Source organism: Passer domesticus, chromosome 10, assembly GCF_036417665.1.
Source record: "Passer domesticus isolate bPasDom1 chromosome 10, bPasDom1.hap1, whole genome shotgun sequence".
Classification (NCBI taxonomy): domain Eukaryota; kingdom Metazoa; phylum Chordata; class Aves; order Passeriformes; family Passeridae; genus Passer; species Passer domesticus.
In genome coordinates, this window is record NC_087483.1 from 9343185 (window position 1) to 9360571 (window position 17387).

General features: G+C 41.9%; 1 protein-coding gene across 6 annotated transcripts in view; it reads right to left on the bottom strand.

The window, feature by feature from the left end:
- Window positions 1-204: 204 nt before the first annotated feature.
- Window positions 205-17387, bottom strand: part of CPS1 (carbamoyl-phosphate synthase 1) — a 105213-nt gene continuing 88030 nt past the window's right edge. For 5 of the 6 annotated variants that reach the window (XM_064433633.1, XM_064433636.1, XM_064433634.1 and 2 more), the window contains 7 exons: window positions 16276-16446; window positions 13628-13702; window positions 10702-10800; window positions 4848-4907; window positions 3843-3955; window positions 3134-3263; window positions 205-1889 (listed from right to left, as the gene is read on the bottom strand). In XM_064433633.1, coding sequence (XP_064289703.1) covers window positions 1791-1889; window positions 3134-3263; window positions 3843-3955; window positions 4848-4907; window positions 10702-10800; window positions 13628-13702; window positions 16276-16446 — 747 coding nt within the window. In that variant the 3' untranslated portion in view covers window positions 205-1790. The remainder of the gene's footprint in view (window positions 1890-3133; window positions 3264-3842; window positions 3956-4847; window positions 4908-10701; window positions 10801-13627; window positions 13703-16275; window positions 16447-17387) is intronic. The other variant, XM_064433632.1, reaches the window with a different exon arrangement.

A 17387-nucleotide genomic window follows, 5' to 3' on the forward strand; every position in this document is an offset into this window, starting at 1 on the left:
CACTTCAGCAGCTCTGCACTAAATGATGTGGTCACTGTCACATATGAGAATGATGGTTTCTTAATAGACCAGTGTTCATCAATGCTTTAAAAAGAAGACTTTAAAAAAAGAAGGGCAGAATCCTGGCCAGGCAGAATTTAAGTATGAGTAGCTGTCAAAATCCAGGCATTTATTTCATTTTCAACTCATAAGGCGAGTGACAAAATGAAAGAGGAACAAGAGAATACAGATGTTTTAAGATATTGCTTTTTTCTCTACTAGAGGTGAAAGCAGGGTGGGTGGATGCGAGATGACACCAGCTGTTAATGAGATTTTTGCCACTGAAAAAATATGCACAGGTTGCCTTTGGAGTGCTGCTTCATTAACCACCATTAGTCACCCATTTCACAACTGAATGGGTGAACAATTGATGCCTTTGGGCTCTTCTAGAGCTTTGGTTGGTTTGGGGGTTTTTGTTGTTGTTGTTGTTGTGAGTTTTTCTAATAACATCTCTACTCTAAAAGTGCAAAGCTCTCCCTGTGCACAGCAGGCAGGGTTGTGTTCATCACAAAATACAGCACTGAAGAAATATCATGAAAAGAACACTTGGGATGGCAACTAGAAATAAAGTCTGACTCAAAAATCGGTCTTGGCAGTTGACACCTAGTATTCAGAGAGTCCCTTGGTAAGTAAAGGCATCACAGACTCTGCTCATACCTTTGCTCATATCAGTAACAGCTCTCATCAGATTTTATATCCTTCCTGATAGGTTTCAGCATTAATTAACAAAAAAACCAAACAGAAAACCTCTTCACCCTGATTCTCTCTCCACACTCAAGGCTTCTTGGGACTCAAGGGAACTTGGGAGCACAGAAGAAGCAGCCCAGGTTTGCTCATCTCATCCACACCACCCTCAGTGCACTATTTGCAGTGTTGATAGCTTCAAAAAGCACTGCTAGGTGGTAGCCAGCTCCACCACCAGATATCCAGCACCATTTCTTGGCAGGGACTGCAGGCCTTGAGGGATATGTAAGAGGTAGGTACCTAAGGCTAGCAGTGCCTTGAATTTGGAATCCCAGGCAGGCAGAGTGTGTCTGGAAGAAAATATTCCACTTCAGCTTACTCTAGCAAGCATCAGAGAAGTTGTCCAGCTTTGAACACTCCCAGCTCCTGGGTGTGCTGTGTACACACTGCAGGCCAAGCATGACAGACTCGTGTTCCTTAGCTGCTCCAGGCTCAGAGGAGGCACTGCATGTGCTGCTGGGGTCTTCTGCCCTGCAGACAGCCAAGGATAACACACCCCAGGGATCTGCTCCACACACAGCAGCTGAAAGTGCTGCCAGAGCTGAAAAAGTAGCAGATTCAGTGGAATGGAAATGAAAGGGTCATTTAACTAGAAGGGGGTAAAGCACTGCAACACTTTCACTTCATTTTCAAAGGATTTGATTTTAATGCCCACAATCACGGCACAAAGCATTGGACAGCAACATGGGGGAAGTCTTTGGGGAGGTCTCCCCTTTTGAAGGAAGAAGCAAGGCTGAGAAAGAGTCTTTATGATACAGGGAGAGCTACCTGAATTCACAATATTGAATGAGAATGTAAAAAATGGCAATGATGATAGCCTGAAGGACTGAGCAGAACTTTGAAGCAATTCTAGGACACACACATGCAGCCTTTTTCTCCCATCAAATCTGCAGGCTGAAAAAGACCAAACAAAAGCAAAATACATGGAAAGATGGTTAGGTGGATGATCTGAAATCTGCCCTCTTTTGAGGCACCAGGAGCAGTAAGATTGCAGGCTGGAGAGAGTTCTATGCAGTGTTCCCATTGTCAGTCTGTCTGTAGTGGAAGAGACTCCTGGAGTCCAATTTTCCAGAGTATTTGAGAGCTTCAGCAAAAAGCTTTGTCACCTGTCAATACAAAGCAGAGGAGGACTGAGCATTGCAAAGGCTGCATGACAGAGCAGGCTCCACACTTTTGCTCTGCCACCCTGAAACTTCCTGGTGCAGGATCAGTCCTTGAACTCCTCCAAATCAATACCAATTTCAAGGTGGCTGGGCACAGGAGCCAACTCCAGCCCTGTGGAGCCTGAGTGTCCAGCTGCAGAGATGTAGATGTGCCCAGGCTCCCTTTGCAAGACAGCTCTGTCCCATGAGACCTGTTGTTTACAGCCCAAATGCAAAGAGAACCAGGCTTGTTTTCCTCTCTCAAACTCAGAGATTAAAACCCTACAATCCAAACAGTTCAGGGAAAGGCATCGGGCAGGTGTGGTAATAAATTTGGGCTGGGGACCCTTGTTGTGGTTGTGAGAAGGTGTTTTGCTAGTAGACAGTGATGCATCTTCAATTCCCCATTCCTGCTAATCATGCCTGTGACCCTTCAGCTTGTCTTTCTCCCTGCCTGCACTCACTCCAATCACAGCAGAAGACTTTGAGCAGCTGGACACCAGTTCAAGGCACTGGGCTCCATGTCAGTGCCCACCAAAATCAGAGGGAGTTTGGCTGCTGTGCTTAATGCTGCTGCTTTGGTGACAGTCAAAGCCACTTGCAAAGGAAGGCAGGGTACTGCTGGCAGCAGGAGTCCCACTTTGCATCACCTAATATCTGCTCCCCACCAGTGTGTGAAGGGCTTTGTCAGGAGCCACAAACCCAGAGTGACTGGCAGCTGGGACTGCAACAGGACAGGCAGCAATTCCACTTGGATGGCACTTCTGAACTGGACTGCCCCAAGGATCATTCAAGAAAGCACAGCTACAGCCTGATGTAAGGTTTAAGGACCATACCAGGATAATATTCTACTAAAAAGCATTTCCCATCCTAATTTAAAGATGTTACATGCAACCCTGTGTGAGATGTTTGCTCTGAAGTGAAAATGATGCAGCAACAATTTCACCTGCACAGTGCAGGACTCAGGACTTCAGAATTTTTTTTGTTTGTTTGTTTGATTTGGCTGGGTTTTGTTTTACTCAGAGCAATGTCATTTTGTATAGTGGCAAAAAGAAGATCTATTTAAACCACCCTGTTGTCATGATTTTCAGACACATTATTTGTCAGAGATAATGAGGGTCCAAACAGACTGGAATCTATGCTCACAGGGGCTTGGAAACTCTGAAAGCTCTTATGTCTAAGAGGAGAAAGAACAATGTGGGAAGTACCTTGAAGTTAGTGAGCAGAGCAGTGCCACTGTCAATGGCCATCCTCCGGATCACATAATTATCATGGACAAACCTGGTGTTGCTGTTGGGCAGGTTAATCACCAGATCCACCTTCCCATCCCTCAGCAGCCTGAAGGGACAATGCACAAGACACTGTGACAACGTGTCCTTCCTAATAAAAACCTCAAATTAATAGCACAGGCAAGCAGCTAAACAACGTTGAAAAATGTCATTTGAGCTTAGTCTTTGCTCAAGAAACAAGGTTAAGGCATTAAGCTTTATTCAGGATTTTGGATTTATTTCAGTTCTAGTCAGCAATACAAAGCAATATTCAGCCTTGATACAGCTCAGCACAACTGAGATGTTTATTTAGCCTTTTAATGACAGTCAGTCATGCCTCAGTTAAAGGCATGACTGACTCATTAAAAGGCTAAATATTCAGATTTCATATATCCTTGTATGAAAATATAACATGGAGCAATACATGTAAGCCATACTAAACAGGACTGTCCAATGAGATGCTCATTAAGCTGAAACCTCCCTGCTGTGACACCTCCAGACAGCATCAGATAAACCCAAACTTCTGGATTTAATTCAAAGCCCCATTAAATCCCTACCATTGATCTCAACAGGACCAGCAACTTGCCCCTTGCATCTGCTGTCTCCTGCATTATAAACACAAGTTTGACAAGGTGGGTTGGTCTCTTACCTCCTGACTGAAGGGAGGCTGGCACTCTGGCTCTCCTGTGATGGCCATGCCACAGGATTTGCTGGGATGCCATTAGCATTGAGCCAGGCTGAGGTTGCTTCTGTGGCATAAAGCTGCCCAGGAAAAAAAAAGGGATCTTTACTATGTACTTCACAATACCAAAACTTTTCAATGAACTCATGTGGGCCTGACCCAACACACAGCCTTGCTGTCAGAGCTGATTTTGGAGGACATTTTTCATTAAAAGTGTCTCTCTCCATATAGACAGACACACAGAGAACAGAACAACTTTCCCAACTTTCTGTTATCTGTGATTTCCTGATGGATGATAGTCAATGAATGGTAGCAGCACTTCCAGAAGCAGAGAAGTGGCTTAGAAAAACTTAAATCCCTGTGACTTTCAATAGGGCAATCAATTCAATCACTTGTAATTTTTTTAGCCATGTTTATTTTCTTTTTAATGCCTAGTGCTAAGTTTAGAAAAGCAGTACTCTCACCAGTCTTCTGGGGCTGTGTTGCTTTTACAGAGATGTGGATGCAAAATAATACAGAGGGGTTACAAGAGTGATGTGAACACCACAAAGTTCATGTATCTGCAGCTTTCTGTGAGTGTCACTGAAAATGCAGCACTATACAGATATACTCATACAAAAGGTGTGCCCTTCCTTGTCTCCTGCCATACATGGCATCCCATTGGCATTTTGATTTCTTGGAGAAGATGGGGGAGTGTATAATGTCATCTTGGCTGCAGGCTGATAGCAGAGCCAGGGTTGTTCCTGCCCTCAAAACAGATCCATATGATCAATTAAACAAACATGAAAACTTTAAATTGGGTGGCACCTGCTGACTTTATGGATCACTCAGCTAAAGAATCCTTGTTGTACATTGAAAACACCCTTTTTTCTCTATCTCCAAAGGATAGAGAACCTCCAAAGTTCCTGTAGCAGGCTGGGGACATTTGAGATTTTGAAGGCTCCCCAGCTTTAACTAAGTGGAACCACCTACCTTGAAGCCTTGCTCGTGCAGCAGTTCTGCTACACTGAGGAATCTGGGGCGGAAGGACTCCTGAAAAAAAGAAATTTTTTAGATATAGCACCAAAGGTAGGATTTGGAACAGTACATTTTTGGGCAACATGAGGCTCATCCACGCTGTGCTAAGAGGCAACCCTTCTGTGCTGTGTGCATGGACAGAAATGTCTGCATGTGCCTGTACAGCATCATTCCCAAGAAAACTGTCTGGATCCTGAAGCCCAAGTGACTCTGAACAAGACAGATTGTGTTACACCAGAGTAAGCATTCCCATACTAAGTCAGACTGCAACCACTAAAGATTTGCTACTGTATATTAAATATCTGGGCAATTGCCTTCTCAAATACACCAACTAGAGTCTCCTCAGTTCTTAATTAAATATATTTTCAATCTTTGCTCAAACATTTGCTTTCTCTTCTGGCAGATAACATATATGGATGGCTTTGGGCTGCCTGTGAGTGCTCTGTTTGCACATTCACACAAATAAGAGCTGGTGCATGTGTGAGTCCATTTCTAAGTCCTAAGGGAATATGGAAATGGAGTCAGGAGACTGGGATGCCACATTCCCATGAGGACCTGAATGCCTGACTTACAGCACCTTTGAAACACTGTCTTATAATGCATATCCAGTTTCAATATAATTTAGAAAGGTACAACCACCTCCTGTAGACTCTGCACTTGAACAAGCTGTTTTAGAGTAACAGGTGAGAGAAAGTGTCAGCCTAAGTATTTCTGGGATGTTGAAGGTACAGCAATGCAAATATCAGATGCAACACATGCCCTTCTCCCTCCCAAGGCAAGCCAAACCTTGCTTTTAACCTTAGCCTGGTCTGGTCTTACACACATTTGCAAGTAAGATTATTACAAGCTCCCTTGTTCCTGCTGGAGCTACTGATAGCTTAACCTTTATGGATGAGAGAGCAATATCCTGAAGGGTCAACAATTTCCTAAGAAGAAAAGGACTAAACAGGTTTTTTTGGGGTTTTTTTGTGTTTGTCTTTTTTTTTTTTCCTGACCACTCATTCTGAAAGCCATCTCATTCTGTACATTAGCTGGAAAATATAAATATACAGTATGACAGGGTTGGCAGCTTCCCAGTCAGAGAGAGTGGTTCTGCCTTCTGGTCAGGAGTGTTGGCTTTCACAACAGTATTATAAACTTCTATCAAACATGTACTGAACACTTGTGACACATAAAACAGCCTCTCTATGAAAAGAAATTACAGCTGTCAGCTTGCATTGGAGCAGCCTCAGATTTACAAGCTGGCTGAAATAACCTGTGTAAGAAACCATTAGTTACGAAAGGTGAAAAGTACAAGCAGATTTACTTAGTGGAAGGTATTTATTGTAGGAGAATTGCATTTTTTTTCCTTTATCTGAAAAGTTCAATTTCTTATAAACCCTCATGTTTTCTAGCAAGCCTTGCTGTTTGTAAAGGACTACATCCTTAGCTCATTCAATACAGATACATCAGTTCTCACTGAGATCCAGCTCAAAATGAAGCCAACCCATCTCCTGTGATAATCTTGGATGCTGTATCCAAACCCACAGTGGAGGATGCAAAAATTCTGGTATGTAAGGAACCAAGGCAGAAGGTTACCTTGAGACAACAGACTTGGAGTGCCAGGATTTAAAAATAAAATACTTTATTAATGCTTTCTGCATCTTGTGTGTAAGACAGATGTACTCTATCCCACAAATATCACTGAATAGCCCAATCAGGAAAGAAAAATAACTTTTCAACTTCTTTTGCATAAAATATAAATTATTTAATGGCTGCTAACTCAGGGTTTCAGCATCACAGGTGTCTCCAGACTGTGGGAAGAGGTAGGTTATCAGCTGACATAAACTGGCAGAGTTTCATTTGTCTACCATGGAAGTCTGATGCTCTCCCAGAGGAGATGGAGTATGACCTCTCAGATCCTGGGGATCCCTGCCCTGGGCAGTGTCACAGAGTGCTCTCAGGTGAAGGACAACCCAGCAGGCTCACTCCTGCCTTGTGCTGTGCCCTGGATGTCAAGGAGCAGTCCCCTGCCTGACCTTGGGATGGTGACTTGGCTGTCCACAGCCCAGCATGGCAGCAGGAGGATTACCTGGCACTGCACACCAGGCTGGCAGCTCCCAGAGAGGTGGGGTCATGGTCTGGGCACACTGGGCTCAGTTTGGACTCCAGATCACAGCAGTACCATTTGACTCTTGATTTGCAGAACAACCCCAGAAACATTTGCAAGGAAACCAAGATCTCCCTCTCTGCTCCTGTTAACTACATCCATTTGACTTTTACCTTCAAGAAGGCAGTGTCCTCTAACCTCAACATGATTAATAGCAAAGGTATAAATGTGCAGCATACCAAATCACTGAAATATGAGCCTAGCTGCTTTGGAGAGAAGCAGAATTCAAGACCATTTTGCTACTTATTTCCCTCTCTGCCATAGATAAAAAAATCCAGCCTAAAAATCAGAGCAAGGTGCTAGTCATGAAGCAATGAAGCCTTCAAAATTGGGTTGTGCTTTGAGCTCACCATCTACTGCAGGTGAATCACAGCATCTTCCCCAGAGACAAGCAGGGGAGCCTGTGTGTGTGCTCTGTGCACCAGAACAGGTTGCAGAAGCCACCCTGGCATTTGAAAACACTCAGTGATGGTTGAGAGAGGCTGTGTGCTATCTGTCCTTCTGAGGCTGTGTTTCCCTGTGAGGATACCCCAACAATTTTGCCTGTGGGTTCATGTTTGTGATTGAAACAAGAAGAGTGCTGGTGTTCACAGCCTGCCTGATGCCTCATTCCTTGTGCCTCTTATTTCTGCAGAGAGGGTCTCCCCTTTTTTCCAGCCAAATACTCAAAGACCCCTTATAGTCTACATGTCAGGCAAAGGTCAACATTTCAATCTTCCCTTTTCACAGGGCTTTATTTCCCCTCTGTTTCAAAGCAGACCATTGAAAAGTACATAGCTGACAACTTCCAGACTGAGGAGGGGGAAGTACATGGTTCTCAGAATCAACTTTATGCCTCTTGATTTGGAGTTTAATTATAGAAGAAATATGCTGAGATGCAGAGAGATCTTTAAGCAATTGATCTGTTGTTTTAAAGTTTGTTTTGCAAGAAAATAAACTGTGAACCGCTCATTAAAAAGACAGAATCTTATTACGTTTAAAAGGTTTGTGGAGTTGAGTTTTGGGCTTTGTTTTATCTTTTCTTTTTCCCTTCCTTTTTTTCTTAACACCTTTGTACAAAGAACATTTGACTCAGTTTAACAGCTACTGACACAGAACTTACACAAATGTTAAAATTACTTCCTTTTCTGCCCATTCCAGCTGCTATGTGGAAAATACACTTAAATTTTAAACACTGGTCTCTCCTTTTATTGCCTCCTGGCTTTGCTTTTCTCCTTTTTAAAATGCTGTTTTAAAATATGGAGTATATACAGTAGACATACAGTACCAACTACCCAGAGTTTCATACTGAACTTTTAAGTAGCAAGCAATTTTTCTGCTAATTAGAGGAAACTTAGAGCAGCTGCTTCCATGCCCAGATGTGTGTATATATGTTGACATTTAAGGACTCAGCAGTAATCCTTGTTAGCAGAAGTCATGTTCCTTTCTGGCCACTTTTCACACACTTCCTTCACATCCTCTGCTGGCACAAGCAGCCAAAGACATTTTTCACACCCCAGTTGTCTGACAGGAAAATTCATCTATTCTATGGTTTTGTTTTACCAGCTTTATGCAATCATGTAGAGCACCAGCTTATTGCAAGCACAATGTGAAAATGGCAGGACACAATCAGATGGTTTTCTGGGCCCCAAGAATGTTCTAGTTGTATTGGAAGTGCAGGAATTTTTGAGGAACATCCTAAAGTTTACAAAATGTCTCTGATTTCAGCACCTTATGCAGTCAGTAACTATTCCTTGATAAAGAACCAAGATTTTTTTTTTTCCTTTTTCTGTCTGTTTTCATTCTGGAACACACAACCTCCTTGCTAATCCAGGGCTGTTCCTAAGGAAAACCCATGGGGAACTTCCTCACATAAAGGCTCTTTGCAGAACCCATTGCACTGGAGAGCATTCCCATAATGACATCATTTTAACTTTCTGTCACACTGAGCAACTTTCAGTGATGCCAGCAAGAGATGACATGCTAAAATCCAAACTCTAGTCTAGCATGGAGTCAGAATCTGCATCCGAGAGGCAATCCCTTGAGGACATAGTTCTGACAAAGCGTGGAAACCAGAAACATCATTACTAAAATGTAGCATTGGCTCTTCTTTTTTGGCTCACAACAACTGTAGGGTAGGGAACAAAACTGGCTGTGCACAGTCATCAAACAGGCAGAAAAATGGGGGGCAGGGTGAAGATTTGTTGGAAATTATACAACTCCTAAATTTTTTAAGGAACTTCAGTCAAGGGGTTTGTCTGCCTTTGACAAGGGGTAGGGAATTGGGGTTTCTCTTCAAAAGACTTCACCAGGGGTTTGAGTTTCACTGTGTGAGATCTGATGGGCTTCAACCAACAAAAAGAAGATTCCTAGGTTCTGAGGGTTTAACACCTACAGACTGGAAGCAGCCAGAAGACACAGAGGAGATAAACAGACATTACCCCCTGGTGTGGTTGGATACACCTGGTCTGGGAAAAGATTGATAAAAGAACCAAAGAATGAGAACCAGATTAGCATTGAAGGTGAATGAATCAGTAACAAATAGAAGAATGAATACTAAGAATTGTGTAATGTAGAACCAATGAATGAGAACTGGGGTTTTATGTATAAATATGTGAAAAGTCTGGTGAAGAACTTTGTAATGATTTCCACTGCACAAGTGTGGATGGAATGATTTCTATAGCACAACCTAGCCAGCATAAAAATGTGGCCAGAATAAAGTACAGCCTGATTCTCATTAAAAAGTCTTGGAGAATTCCTTCTATTGCCACAGATTTGGTGGCAGACTGATGTCCTTTAACCCTTTGCCCCACTGCACTTGAGTACATTCCCATTGTGACCCCAGTGAGGAGAGGGATGTGACAGTGCCATACCTGAGGAGGCCACACAGCCCAACAACCATCCCACAACACCCCAAGAACATCAGCTTTTCTGCACTGTCCATGATGCTACAGCTCTGCTGGGAGTACCTGTGCCTTCATGGGGAAAGCCTAGCAGATCCAGCTCTGCAGCATGGAAACTGCCCCCTGTTTGGGAGGTTTGGAGAAGAATGGGTTTGAAAAGGACAAGAGGCAAAGCACAGATGAAGGGAGCTCATATGATTGCAAAGTAACATGGCCAGGGCTCCCATTGGGAGGGAGCACACAGGGAGCTCTGGGTTCTCTTGGGATGTTTCTCTGAACTGACCATCTACAGCCTCTGCTCCCCCAGAAGCATGTCTTAGAGCTTTCTGATCCCAAGTCTCTGCTTGCAGCCATCCCCAAGGGCCTCCCACAGCAAACTCCTGGTTTTTCTACCTCCTCAAAGGGATTGCATCCTCTCAGATCCAGAGTCTGCAGGTGCCCTGTCTCCATGCTACATTAGAGCTTGGATTTTAGGGTTTCATCTCTTGCTGCCATCACTGAAAGCTGCTCTGTGTGACAGAATAAACTTCTGTACTTGCCAGCTGAAACTATCAGGAAGACCCTGATAGTTATAGATAAGGGAAAACCCACCAGACCAGCCTTGCTGAATCCAGTAAAGATCTCTCCATGGTGTTTGCTCCACACTGTCACACTGCACTCCAGGATGAAATGCAGAGAAACACATTTAAGCCATAAAGCCACACGAATGAAAGCAAGGCAAGAGCCCTGAGAGTTTCTCTCTGTTGGTCCTTTCTAAGCTTTGATTTTTAGGACTCACCTGGATTCCAATCAAAATTCCTTTCTTAGGAAATGTAAACCCTGTGGCAAGCAGAGCCTTCTGGAAGGCAGAGTACACGTCCTCCCCAAAGCATGCAACCTGCAGAAAGGCACAAAGAATGCATGAGGGGAAAACCAAAAACAACCCAAAAACATTGCTTTAAAAAGAAAGAGGAATGGCATTTTCAAATAGGATCTTTTGTTTCTGTGTGAAGAAGACAGACTGCTTTGCATGGAGCCTGCAGGCACGGAGAACAGAATAAATCAGAAAATCATTGCAGACAAATCTCATCATTTGAATGAAGCAATAATGGAGGAATAAGCAATGCTTTAGTTTCAACGGCACGCTGAGGAGTAACAATTGATTCTGCTAAGTTATTGGGATGCTGTACACAGCCCCTGCTCCAATGTTTGGGATTGCACTGCAAATTATTTAACATTACAGAAGGCTTAGACACCAGTGAGAGCTGTGCACACAGGCACACTCCTCTGTGTGCCTGCAAACCAGGCTAAGGCAGTGTTTGTGCTCTCATGTACTCCTGGCATTGCTTGTGAAGGAAAACCACAGGATATAAAGATGCTTTTCCATTACAAGGCCACAGATGAACAAAATTCAAGTAAAATTGTAGTATTTACTTAAGAACAAAGCAATCAGGCCAATTCGTAATAATTTATTTTAAATAAATTATAATTTTAAGGAAACAGTTGGGGAAGAAACCAGTAAGAATAATTTAGCAGCTCTCCAGCATTCAGAACTGGATGTGGAGCTCAGGTGCTTACAGACTATAGCATAAAAACAACCTTCTGAAAGAGCTCAACTGCATTCCTCACCAAAATTTGGAATTCTGGTGACCAAAAGAGGAATGAGTGAGCTTTCTGTGAAAGTTTAAAAAGATAAAAATCAAATTTCACTTTTTCTGGTCAGCTCCACACTTGTTGAAAAACAATCAGGAGCAGAAACAGTCACTGATTTTTCTCTTTGAAATGACAAATCTACCAACATACACAGATTGGATAAAGGAGCTGATGGAGAATTGCTCTCCCATTTTCCTCTTATGGTCCTACCCATCTCAGAGTGAGCCCTCACATTCATGGTCTCACTATGGTGAGCAGAAACCAGTATTTCATGAAAAATAAATTATGATTTGCCAGATCTACTGATGTTAAAAAAAAAAAAAAAACACAGAAAAAAAACTAAACAAACAAAAATCCTACAAGGGAAGGGATAAAAAAAAAAATCATGACAACATGATATATCCCATGTTTTCTGTGTGTTCTATATTCCTGGACTTTTTAGGGTGACAGACAGGTTCTCCCTTGTAGGCTCCCAGCCTGCCAGGAGAGGTTTATCATTATGGCATGGTCCACAGCCACAATACTCAAAGGAACCCCCAGCACTGTCTTGTCCTATTGTGGGAACCAAGGCTTGCAGCAAAATAAATCTCTGCCAGACAGATGTGACAAATTCAAGCCCAGATCAAGCCATGTGTGTGAAAAATGTCTGTGAGGAATAACTGAGCTTTTTACCCAAAGCAAGTTATTATCCTTACTTCACTATAAGAAAGACTTTCATAACTGTCACACTTTATGGCATTTGTGAATATGGATCTTTCCAACTCATAAAAGTTAATAATCCCTCCTTTATGGCCATGGTAATCTCTAACTCTGTATAAAGCCCAGAAAAATAATTCTTGTCCCTAGTTACATTTTTATTCTTTTTGGTGAGAAGGTTGTCTCTGTATTCTATTTTGTTCTGAAAATCAGGAAGTCACAGAAGTCACTTGACTTTTTTCTGCTCATTAACTATACTGAAAGGAAATCTTCTGCAATACTGATTTCCAGCATATTATGAAGAGCAAAATAAAGTCATTCTGGAGAGATGTAGGAGACCTAAAGGCTGTTCTTACTTTGTATCTGTATAGGGTACTTTTTATACTAAAATAATAAATGTTTTCTTTGGACATACCCAAGCTCACATCCAACAGAGCAGCCCAGGATCTGCCACCTGCCCAGTGATGGTACAGCAGACTTCAGTCTGATCAAATTGCTTAAGCCTGATCAAATTGCCTCAGTGTTTTATCACTTTCCAAGAGAGTATTGTGGCCCAGAATAAGATTTTGCTACTGCAACTCATTCTAGAAGTAACAGAACACATAAAATTTAAAGACCACTTGGGTGTATCTACGGACGCCCTTGATAGCTCAGCAATAACTCATGAAGAAACCTTTTGTTCTGTGTGAGTCAGATGACATGGATGGAAACCTGTGCCTGTGAGGCTGCTGAGCCTGGGCAGGAAGATGCCCAGCCCTGTGCCCTCACAGCATGCCATAACCACCCCAGGAGGCATTCCAGGAGTACCTCACAGCCTGGCTACACTGAGAGTGGGGAAAGCTGCCCAGGGTCATCCTGCCCACGGTCCTGCAGCCACCACATTTCATTATTGCTTTCTTTCACTTTGCACCTTGGGACATGCCTTGATGGTTAGCAGGAAGCAAGAAAACACCACACATTTTTGCTGCCTTTAAGCAACTGGCACATCCCAAGACCAACCACTCATGCCCAGGGGTCTCCATGTCGCTGCTGCAAGAGTCCATGTGCCTGGGAGCTGTCAGCACTTGTTTTTCAGAAGCACATGAGTCATAAAACAGCCACCCAGAACCCAACAACTCTCAAAAACTCATTTCAGGCTATCACACCAACCAGGTGCTACTCAGGGAGCTGACATGCAGGCAAACAGGGACATCCAGTGGCTGAAAAAAATGGGTTTTCCAGGACACTGTGTGTTTTGCAGCTAAGAAAGATTGTTTCAATTTTCTGAAGAAGCAACAGATGCCATCATGATTCAGGCAGTAATAAGATCACTTTCAAAGATTCATGATGTTTAAAGTCAACTTGGTTTAAAAAAAAAAGGCAAATCTAAAAGATACCTCCCCAGTAGAGGCCATTTCACAACGGAGAACAGGGTCAGCATCTCTCAGCCTGGACCAGGAAAACATTGGGGCCTGGTGAAAGAAAGAGGCAGGAGGGAGAAAGAATAAAAATTGGATAATTAAAAAAAATATAAAAATTCCATGCTTGGAAGTGACAGAAAGAGAAGTTATCCAAAAAAAGCAGTGGTCAAGGCTGATAAGCAAAGAACTATTTGGCAAAATAATTCCCTCAGCATCTTGATGATGGAGTGGAACAAATGCCCACGTACTCCACCAATAAATCAATCATCTGACTCTTGCATCCTGCTCACATTCCAGTGGTAGATTTTCAACCAGTGGTAGCCCACTATCAGCATGGTTTTAAAGACAAATTTTTAAACAAAAAGGCTGTGAAGCACTTAATTCATGGAACTAGGAGAGATACTATCTGAATCCAGTTGGTTTTCCAGAGAATGCTGTTCTACATGAAATGTTTCATTTGCAGAAATAAAACTATTCCACAAGAATGCACTTTTTTTTGGTGCACACAAGATGAAATTGCATAAGTCATTTTTGTACTTTCCCCCTTCCCCATCCAGAAACATACATTTGTATTTTTTCTCTTTATATGCTAATATTAAGCCCCCTGATCACTGTTATTGTTATTATTATTATTATCATCTGAGGACTTAGATCACAGCATTGAGTTCTTTTGTCTCATTTGATCTTAAAATAAGAAACATGGAGAGAAGGGAGGAAAAGAAAGTCTCATTAAAGAACCAATGACGACATGTAACAAACATGGAACAAATTTCTCACTACCAAGTCATCTTCTGTGAGGCTTCTCCACATTTTAAACAACTAATGATATTTGCATAAAGGCAGCAAGATTCCTGCTTAGAAACAAATCTATTTTAAAATTTGAAGCCATAATTCTGTCCCTGGAGGTTCCCAAGGGTAACACTGAAGATAATACAGCTGCTGCTTCATGACACCTAACAGTGACCAGTTAAAATGAGAGAGGAGAAATTCAAAAGGCTTCTCAAAAAATGTCATGTGTCTTTGTGACTTTTTAGATCAGTTTTGTTTCCACTTTAAGTTAAGAGAAAATGTGTTCACAGTGGCCAACTCAAGCAGAGATATGGCAATCAAGATGGATTATTTTAATACATGGATTATTATAGTACATTGTCTTGAAAGGTAACAAACAGCAAAGCCTTCCACCACTTTCCTAATTTTTATCTGCCATGAACATGAAAATGCATCATCAGGAGCAGACTCTGGTACTGCAACTAAACCCTATTTAAAACTTAGTCATTCTCTCCCCAGGATTTAATCTTGGTCAGGCCCTGAGATTGCATCAATCTGGAAGCAAACATGGCAAGACAGTATTTCGGTCACTACAGCTTAAACAGTGGTACTCAAATCCACAAAGGAGCAGCTATGTTGACAAAGAAGAAAAGGGTTTTGTATCTTCTCCTAAGAACTGCTGAAGAAAAAATATCCTGTGTCCATGCAAACACTACTAGCAATAAATTGTAAGAGGATAGAAAATATGATGCATGAATAACAACAAACAGGCTAAACTGGGATGTTTTTCAAAGTTTAGCATTTCCAAAGGTGTTAGCAGGTTTTTATATTTGTCAAATCCACTCAGAATGCAAGCAGTATAAAGAGCTTTGTAGGGAAGTTTTCAAGAATAAAGCTGGGTTTTCTGCTCTGTAGCCAGCGTTCCCAGGAGAGACAAAACTCTTGGCAGTTCAGCTAACAACAGTGCAGAAGCCCCAGGCCTAAATAACAGAAATGTACAAAAATAAATTAGGCTCACAAAAAAAAAATCTCAAGTTTGAATTTTGGATAATGCCTATCTGTGGCATCAAAATAAAATGTAAAGATATATCTATACTGGCTAGCTTGGGACATAAATTTGGCTTGCATTTTAATAGTTCAGAACATTTTATTAGTGGAAAGATATTAGATGTTTTCTGCTTCCTCAGTTTGCACTTTATATGGAAGCTATTAGAGCTTGAAAGTTTCTGTATAAACAATTCTCATTATCCTTTGGATTTTTTCTGCACCACTGTTCTAGATTTTTTTTATGATTACTTTTTTTCCTTCCACTAAGCATTCAAAAATATCTACCACACAGTTTATGATGTTGGGTCCTATTCAAGCTTAGCAATTATGGAAAGTAAAACCTTGGCCTTACTGAAACCAAAGGATGCAAGACTTCCACCCATATTTTAACCAGTTGTGTATATAAAGGGGATTATGTGGATTTGACAGCCCATGTCCCAGATCCTGCAGATAAAATATGGGGGGCACCCACAACACAAAGTTGTGCATGTCCCCATGTGTATTACATAGTATTATGAAATAGCCTGAACTTCAACTCTGTAAGTGTAAATTTATTAGGCAGTTCATAAACAGGATTCAGAGTAGGTTAGATGCTAAAAATAAAGGAAGACTTGGTTTCACTGGATAATTTTTCTGATTTTTCTCTAAAGTTTCCAAACTGATTATCTTGACAGAAACTACAAAAGGTCAATTTGACCTTTGGCCAACGAGTAAATTGTTTTCTCTGGGTACTAAAGCACTAATTGTATAATAATATGCTACGTGCTGGCTCTGTGGTGAGGTTTCTGTGGTTCTTTTGAAAACCATACCTTAATCCCAACATATGTGGATGGCAAAATGGGGTGTTCCATTGTGGGGAGGGATGACTCTTTAACCTCCTTCCCAATCATCACTTTAGTGGCCACATCAATGAAGTCCACCCCCAGAGTCTTGGATACAAAGGGGAAGGAGCGTGAGGCCCTTAGGTTGCACTCTATCACCTGGTGGGATTAAAAAAAGAGAAATAGCAGGGTCAGGCACTGGGAAAAAACACATTGATTCATATTTGTTGAAATCAGCCCTGAGTCCAACATATTCTTCAGACTGTCAAATAAGAAACGCAGAAATTGGGATCATTATTAAAACAGGGAAGAGGGGTGGGTGTCACAATACAACCCAAAATGAACAACACTCGCACATTGAGATGTCCAAGGCAAAAGAAGGCACATTTATTTCTGCACTTTGATATTTATAGAATTCTAAAAGTGACCATGGATTGGAGGATGAAAGTGCTACCTCTCCAACCATACTGGTCAATCCAACAGTTTATCAATTTTCTCCTCCTCCAGAAAGGAACGCAAACCAATTATTATTTACATGAAAAGTGCGTGAAAAACTCCATTACAAAAATGCAAACACCAAAAAACTTAGAAGAACTTTAAAAGAACAAAGCAACAGGTTGGGAATACAACTTGAGATACAAGCAGCTGAGATCCATCTCTACTGTCTGAATTATTAGAGCTGAGGGGAGCCAGACTTCACTCAGAAAATGTGCTTTACTATAAGCCTAAGTTAATGTGCAAAAGGAACATATGCACAGGCATTAGGAATAACCTCCAGAAGTCCAACCTGTTCTTTTCCCATGGTGATGGCACTTCCTGAACATCAGGACTGTCCTTACTGGCTTCCCCCACCCACATGTGGCAGCCATTCAGCCAGGCAGGGAAGTACCAAAGAAATTCTGCACCTTGGAGCTCAAGAGCAGAAGAGGAATTGCTGGAAGTGAGAATGAAGTGGAGTGAGAGGGGGTAAGAATAGTGAAGGTACAACTGAAAAGCAGGGGCTGTACAGAGAAAGGCACCACTGTGGGAAATCAAGGAAGGGAAAATTCTGTTCTCTCCCTCTGTGGAGTTTCTGAATAACCATGTGTGAAACAGAGAAA